The sequence below is a fragment of the Telopea speciosissima genome, chromosome 7 (genome assembly GCF_018873765.1).
Source record: "Telopea speciosissima isolate NSW1024214 ecotype Mountain lineage chromosome 7, Tspe_v1, whole genome shotgun sequence".
In the NCBI taxonomy this organism is placed as follows: Eukaryota; Viridiplantae; Streptophyta; class Magnoliopsida; order Proteales; family Proteaceae; genus Telopea; species Telopea speciosissima.
In genome coordinates, this window is record NC_057922.1 from 27,835,003 (window position 1) to 27,843,278 (window position 8,276).

Here is an 8,276-nt window from a genome sequence, read left to right on the forward strand (position 1 = left end):
TAGATCTCTCCCTCTCCCATAGAAATCAGTGGAATTGGTCAATTTGTCTCGGGATTGATCGAGGCCAATTCTTATTAATCTTGATTTTACGCAGACCAATTTGACTAAGTCAAGTCAAATTAGATTGTTTTTGGGGATTGGTCGTTGCTCAACGCTTTCTCTCTCCCTTCATTCCCTTCCCGGGTTACTTGCCTAACTCGAAACTAGGCAACTTTAGCAGAGAAAACCACAAAAACGGAACGAAAACGAGCTGTGCTCATCGACTCTCTTGGATTTGATGGAAGGAGAACAGTCCGGTGGTGGTGGTGGCAGCGGAGGTCCAGCTCCGTTCCTGCTAAAGACATATGACATGGTCGATGACTCGTCGACCGATGAAATCGTGTCTTGGAGCGCTAACAAAAACAGCTTCGTCGTGTGGAACCCTCTCGAGTTCGCTACTCGTCTTCTTCCCACCTATTTCAAGCACAACAACTTCTCTAGCTTCATCAGGCAACTCAACACCTATGTAAGCTCTCCAAGAATTATCGTAAATTTCATATATTGTTTCGGTTTCTGTTTTATTTGTCGTTGATGTTTGATTGGCTTCGGAAAAATTTTCCCAACGAGGTGGGTTGTGCTGCTTTACTGCTTGACCCACTTCATTTCCAGTGCAGAAAAGAATTGGGCTTTCATAGTAGGGCTATATGAACTTGAATTTCGTTAAATAATGTAAAGTCAATGACTTAACTGGTATCTCATCTTAGCCAGTTGAACTAGATATGTTCTTTAATCAAATTGTTGTATTGCAATTTTAATGGAGTTTAAACCCCTAACAACAGATTTCAGAACTCCAACCCAAGGTAGGATCGCAGGTTATCAAAAGAAACCAGAATTTAGAGAACACTGATATCTCAGTCTACATCTCAGTCTACCAAACAAATCTGGCTGCAAATTAGGTTGAGTAGGGCTTTCAATCAGTGTAAATTCCCATAGTTTGAGAATGATCCAATGCTCATGTTGAAAACCGTGGAGTAGTTTCAGAAATAGCAACTACTAGTTCCTAGTTTACTATGATATCAATCAATCAATCAACAGATCTGATGAGGACCAAAGTCTAGCTGAACCACCCCTTAGGACAGAAAAACTCCTCCAAGTCTTATGTAAATCTGAGGGATGGATGCCCCTAGATGATGATCTCTATTTGCAGCAAAATACACCCAAAACAGGGGTGCCGAAGGTTGTGTTAACAGCAACATATCAATAGCAAATCTCAAACCAAGTTATTCCTTTTCTCCTCCGATATTCAGGAATATAAAACCTTTAGTAAGCTGATATGTGCTTGGGTTCTCCATGCTTACCTATTTTGATAAGATAAGATTGATTGCTAGAGAGAGAGAGAGAGATTTTAGGGAGTGATTGAAGGAATTATTGGCTAAATTAGGAGGAAGGCAACCTCAGTTCTCGAGAGAGCAAGTAGGGTGATAGATAGGAGAGATTTTAGGGATTTACTTGGCTGATTAGGAAGTAGCCGAGCCTCACTTCTCATAAGAGAATAATTAGGGGATTCAAATCTTACCTCTTCTTTCATGCGTCTCCTACTAAATAAGTTACAATAAAGTAGTTATCAACTTCTTAACTCCTACAATAACTCCTATCATGTATATTACGATCAATATAACTCCCCCACTATCGTTACCACTTGTAACTTCAAATAATTCAAATAAAATAACTACACATGATTTAAATAATAACAACTAAATATCCAGCGTGCCTTCCATGCATACGCCATGCAAGCATGAACATGTAACATAACCCAATAGACAATAAGAGAAGAAAATAATTTAGCAGGGCTGTACTTGTTGCCATTGGGAAGAAGAAGAAGAAGTAAGGGAACAGGATATGATCAGATTTCCCACCTGTTCTTGTCCAGATTCCCTTCAGTCAATCCCAGAGTCCCACTGAGTTGGCTGCTGTCTCTCACAGTAGCTGAATCTGTTTCTCACAGCTCCATATAGCAAAAGCCAATATGTTTATTCATAAAAATCCTGGGGGGAAGCCCTTAGGCTCTTACAAATATATAGAGTTGAGTAATAATTTCAAACTTTATGTAAGAAAGATATCTAACTAGGAAACTAAAAGAAGAACAAAAAGAAAAAGGAACTCTTCAGCTGTTAGGAGTGTGCTAAAGCTACAAGTAACTTATCTAGTTGAAAAACTATTATAAGTAGATAAGATAGAGTTCTATTCAAACAAGACTCAAAGCATTTAAGTAACTAAAAGATAAACTAACAAATTAAACACCTAAAAGGTGCCCATTGATTCTTGTTTGAGTGACCAGAAAACACCCAGACCAATGGTCTAACCTGACCCAAGGTCAGTTGACCCCCAAGATTCCAAAATGGGAACCACAAGTTATTTTGGTGGCTCAGTTCCTTTCCTTCGGCTATAGGTTTGCTGAAACCTATCTGCAATAATTCTCCCCGGCTTAAAAGCATATGCCCCGACGAATGTAAAAGAGACAAGTATTACAAGTAGAGGTCCGATTTGAGCTGCTTGAAGTCATCCACATGAGTCCATGTGCAATCAGTCTTCGGTCGTCCCTTCCACTTGCCATTCCATGGCATAGTGTATCTTTCGCCGACTATGTCTTCAATCTCATCCCTGAGTGGTGTAGCAAGCTTAGGTAGCCGAAGAGTATGTTCTGTGTTGTCCTCATCCGATTGGTGACCCATATAAAGAGTCAATTCAGCCACATTAAAGACATTACTGATAGTCATATCTGGTGGTCAAGAACATATGCATCAGGGGCAATATTCTTTAGCACTTTATATGGACCCATCTTTTGGGGATGCAACTTAGTGTTGGTGCTAGGAGCAAATCTCTCTGGAGTTATTCAGACCATTACCAAATCTCCGGGCTTGAACTCAATAAAATGATAGTGACGATCAGCCATAGCCTTATAGGTATCATTGTTAAGAGCAATGCATCGGTGTACCTCAGTGTGCACTTCATTGATATTCTAAATAAACTTGTCTGACTCAATGTTGACTCGTGCATGAGATGGGAGGGGAGCTGAGTTGATTGGATTATTGGGGGAAACTTTGAGTACTATCTCAAATGGAGTACGAAGTTGTACGATTAACTGAGTTGTTGTATACGAACTCAGCTATGTCCATTATAGACAGCCAAGTCTTCTCATTAACTTTGTTTTCATGTAGTCTTCCAAAAATAACTCGTAAACTTCACATCTCGATCCGAAATCTGGCAACCCATGGATACATACAGCCTCTATGAAGAAGAAGGTTGTAATGTGTCTTGCATCAGATGTCTTCCAACATGGTATGGTATGAAATGAGCCATCTTTGAAAACCGGTCAACCTCCACGAGTATGGAGTCGTGCTTTTCTCGAGTAGTGGGCCGGCCAAGCACAAAAGTCCATGCTGATATGAACCCATGTTGTATGAGAAACGGGCAATGAGGAAATACAATCCCATGTTTTGCTTTGTCCCTTTCGCAAGCTGATACGTGTGGCACCGTTTAATCATGTGCTCGACATCTCTCTGAAAGTGTGGCCAATAATAGCAATCAGTCACTTATTGGAGGGTTTTGTCACGGCCAAAATATCCACCCAATCCTCCTCCATGCAATTCCCATATAAGGCGTTGTTGTAGAGATGATGTGGGGATGAAAATGTATATTCTCCTTTCCTGCCTAGGAACTATGATATCAATCAATTAACAGATCTGATGAGGACCAAGTCTGGTTGAACCACGCCTTTAGGAAAGAGAAAAACTCCTCCAAGTCTCAGGTAAATCTAAGGGCTGGATGTCCTAGATGATGATCTCTATTTGCAGCAAAATACACTCCAAACAGGGTGCAGCAGGTTGTGTTAACAGCAATATATCAATAGCAAATCTGAAACAAAATTGTTCCTTATCTCTATCAATATTCAGGAATATAAAATCTTTAGTAACCCAACAGAAAATAAGAAAAGAAAATAACTTAGCAGGGCTGTACTTACTTGTCAGTTGTCACCGTAGGGAAGAAGGGAAGGGGATGTGATCAGATATCCCATCTGATTTTGAGCAGATTCCCACCAGTCGATCTCAGAGTCCCACTGAGGTGGCTGCTGTCTTTCACAGTAGCTGAATCTGTTTTTCACAGCTCCATATAGCAAAAGCCAATATCTTTATTCATAAAACTCATGGGGGTAGCCCTTAGGCTCTTACAAATATATAGAGTTGAGTAATAATCTCAAACTCCATGTAAGAGAGATACCCAACTAGGAAACTAAAAGAAGATAAAAAAAAAAAAAGGGAACTCAAACCAATGGGAGTGTTCTAAAGCTACTAGTAACTTATCTAGTTGAACAGCTATTACAGGTAGCATAGAACTAAATCTTGGTTGAAACTGACCAAAATCTCTGAGTTGTCTCGGTTTCGGGCCTGGCCAAAACAAAACCCAGGGTTGAAACCCAGTGTCAAAGCCTCAAAACAAGATCCGACACATCTCAGTTCAGGCCTAACCGAAACCAGGTCCGAAACCGAGATCTCAATCCTAGACAAGTAGATAAGGTATAATTCTATTCTAATGGGACTCTAAAACAACTGAAGTAACTAAAAGATAAACAAACAAATAAAAACACCTAAAAAGGTGCCCTGCGATTCTGGTTTGAGTGACCAGAAAACACCCAGACCAATGGTCTGGCCTAACCCAAGGTCAGTTGAACTGCAAGGTTCCAAAATGGGTAACCACAGGCCATTTTGGTGGTTCGGTTCCCTTCTTCCTTTGATTATAGGTTTGCCAAAACCTCTCTGCTTCAAATCTGAAGTAAGATGGTGGGATCTGTAGTAGTTGAAAATGGGCTTAGGCCAAAAATTAATCTTTTGAATTTATGATTGTGGGAAATTGAGTTCTGGATTCAGAATAAGTGATTGAACTGAGTTGAGAACCAATTTGTCTTTATTTTGTTGATAGGGATTCCGGAAGATTGACCCAGAGAAATGGGAGTTTGCTAATGAAGATTTTGTGAAGGATCAGAAGCATCTTCTTAAGAGCATTTACCGCAGGAAACCTATTCATAGCCATAGTCATCCTCAAGGCTCTGGAGGGGATGCAGAAAGAGCGGTAATGGAGGAAGAAATTGAGAAGCTTTCACAAGAGAAGACTATTCTTCGGGGTAATCTTTGCAGATTTAGACAGCAGCAATCTGGGACAATGGTTCAGTTGGAAGATGTGGAGAGAAGGGTACAGGATATGGAGCAGAGACAGCTCAAGATGATGACCTTCTTAGAAAAGGCAGTGCAAAATCCAACTTTCGTGGAACATCTTGTTCGAATGGCTGGATCGTCTATGGACTTCTCCGCAATAAATAAGAAAAGAAGATTACCTAATGTTGATTGCTGTGAAGTAGTTCCAGATAATGCCCTTTTTGACAACCATAACAGTAGTTCCAAACCTGAGATTGGGCATATTTTCCACCAAGATTTCTCTAATAAGTTGAAGCTTGAACTGTTACCAGCTGTCTCAGATAGTAGTAACTTGGTTTATCCAAGTGTACAGAGCTCCAATGAAGATGAGAGGAGTCCACAGAGGAGAACATCAGAAGGAGAACTAAGAGATATTCATGTCAGAATGGAAGGTCTTTCATTTACTCCTGAAACATTAGACCTTGCAGACACTGGGGCATCTTTTGCACTGAAAAAGGATGCAACTTTATCAAGACAAGTGAGAGAAAATGATAACTCAAGGTTGCTTTGCTTGCAGCATAGTTTGTCTTCTGCTGAAGAAGGTGATGGTCCCATCTCCAGCCATTTGAATCTAACACTTGCTTCTTGTGCATTGCAATTGGACAGTCATCATTATTCATCTAGAATTTCCCAGTTAGGCCCTGAAATCGGTACTTCCACCGAGTTGAGTTTTAGCACCAATGGTAAAGACGCTGATCTTAGAGTTGCTACAAAGAGCAGAAATATTAGTAATGATGATACACCCAAGCCATCTTCTTTTGAGGCCCCATCTAATAATCAAGGGCCTTCAGCAACTGGAGGCCGGGTGAATGATGTATTCTGGGAACAGTTCCTGACTTGAAAGGCCAGACTATCAGATACTGAGGAAGCAAGTTCGAGTTTTAGAGCAAACCCAAATGATGATAAAGAAGAGAGAATGTCTGGACATGGCAAATCATGGCGAAATAGAAAAGATAAGGTGCAGCTCACTCTCTGAATGCTCTTTTGTGTCGAAGTCCACTGACTGGCTTCATGGAACTGCTTGTGGGATCATGCCAACATGTAAGATTTCACATCTAACCTGCTATCTAATACTGGAAATTATGTTATCGTTCATCATGTACAGTTTGACATGCTTCCATTTGTCATTATGTGAGTTGTTGTAGGGGAAAAATTTTCAAATTCCTGAACTAAAGCAGCATCAGCACATATAATAAACAAATGACGATTCATTTGTGTTTCAGCTACTGTTTACAGATAATTATGTTGTTGTGCAGACGAATGTCATATTTAATAATTTATTCTAGTAACTTAGGTTCTCTTTGGTATAGTTTAAATTTAAGTTTATTTGACACAAACATAAATAGATGTGTTTGTTATGATTTATAACTCCTATTTCTCATTAAAATAAATAATATAAGCATAAATTCATAAACAACTCTTTATCACCGTAAACTGTTAATATTTATTTATGCGGGTACCATTAATGAACATGTGCAGAATTGCAACTTAAGTAGGAGTAAAATGGTAAAATTAAGGAAAATTAGAACAAAAGCTCTCTTTTCTCTCTCTGTACCCCCACCCCCAACCTCTCTTAACATATATTAGGGGTGTCAAAACCTTGCCTGAACCGCCGAAACCAAACCGAACCAACCAAAACCGAGGTGAACCGACTGAAACCGAATTGAACTAATATGAACTTATTGGATCATGTTTTGAATTGCGGTTTTGTGAAACTGAAACCAAACCGAACTGCACCGAAGCCACTGAAATGAACTTAAAAAACCGGATTGAAACCAATATAACAAGGTAAAAAACCGATACCAGCTTAAAATTCATAAAAAATACACTTTTTCTTCACGCTTTTAAATATATTTACAAGGCAAACCAAAACCAACCTGAAACCAAACCGATAAGAGAAACCAAAATCTGACCGAAACCAATGCACCCTTATTGGATCATGTTTTGGACTTACTCATTCTCACACCGAAACCGATGAAACCAAACCAAAAACGGTCCAAACCGATCGATTGACACCCCTAACAAATATTATATTATACATAATATATATTATATTAGATTATATATATATAAACATATTATATATTATCATATAATATATTATAATATAATATAAAAGGAAGGGTTTTGTTGTATATATATAGATATAATACATAATATATTCATCAGTATAGCAAACCTATTTTTAGTTATATAATCTATTATGTCTAATAGTAACCAAACAATTATTGTTTATAACCCATAAGCTATTATCATAATTTATTATTCATAAATAGATCATAAATATAAATATAAACTATGCCAAAGAGAGCCTTAATGAGGTGGTACTAAAATGGGCAGCCACCTAGCACTTGTTTTGAGGTGTCTCCAGTTTAGGTAATGAAGTTTAGTTTAAGGTAGAAGGGATTAGACTACTTTTAAATAGGGATAATAAGAAAGGTATATATATAAGAAAATGGAATTAAGGATTAAATAACCAAATACCCAGAAAGCAAAATCGATTCAGATTCTGAAGAAAAGAAGAAAAAGAAAAAGAGGAAGAAAGAAGAAGAAGAGAAGGGAAGGAAGAGCTTGTAATCTGCTGTTGGCTGAATTGAGGAGTCAATCCATGGTTTGGGATAGAATTATGTTGCTGAATCAATGGGAATCTGAAAGAGGTTATTGGGTATTGAATTAGAAAGGGAAGTAGAGAAGGAATTGAGAAGAAAATTGGAGGATCGAAGTCTGGAATCAAGAATTTGTTATTGGTGAAGCCTGATCTCAGTCCAGAAAGTGCTGTGGTGATTCTTCGGCGGCCCGTTTCGCCTTTGAAATGCGCCAGAATGGCCAAAAAGTGCATACATTAGTGCTGTAGCCTGTAGGCGCTGACCCCTGTAGTGCTCGTCGAAAGCTTCGATTTGATATGTATTTCGACCAATTTCAGTTCAGGTCCGAACTAGGTGGATTTCAGGGGGAGGGGCAGTTTTGCACTTTCTCTGGGGTTAGGGTTTTCTTATATAATGTTGTTATCTCTTTGAGAGATGTGTAGAGGGTTTGTATTTTTGCTTC

The 8,276-nt window shown here is 38.9% G+C and overlaps 1 protein-coding gene across 1 annotated transcript; it reads left to right on the forward strand.

Annotated features, from left to right (window-relative positions):
• The first annotated feature begins 218 nt into the window (after window positions 1–218).
• LOC122669351 (heat stress transcription factor A-5-like) lies at window positions 219–6,480 on the forward strand. The gene is made up of 2 exons (XM_043866100.1): window positions 219–505; window positions 4,957–6,480. The coding sequence occupies exons 1-2, from the start codon at window positions 278–280 to the stop codon at window positions 6,067–6,069; spliced, it is 1,341 nt and encodes a 446-aa protein (XP_043722035.1). The 5' UTR covers window positions 219–277; the 3' UTR covers window positions 6,070–6,480.
• The last annotated feature ends 1,796 nt before the right edge of the window (window positions 6,481–8,276 follow it).

Bases quoted from the DNA above. Each gene is read 5' to 3' on its own strand.
- LOC122669351 (XM_043866100.1), top strand. From the start codon at position 278: ATGGAAGGAGAACAGTCCGGTGGTGGTGGTGGCAGCGGAGGTCCAGCT. The intron at 506-4,956 runs GTAAGCTCTCCA...TTTTGTTGATAG, and splicing joins TCAGGCAACTCAACACCTAT to GGATTCCGGAAGATTGACCC.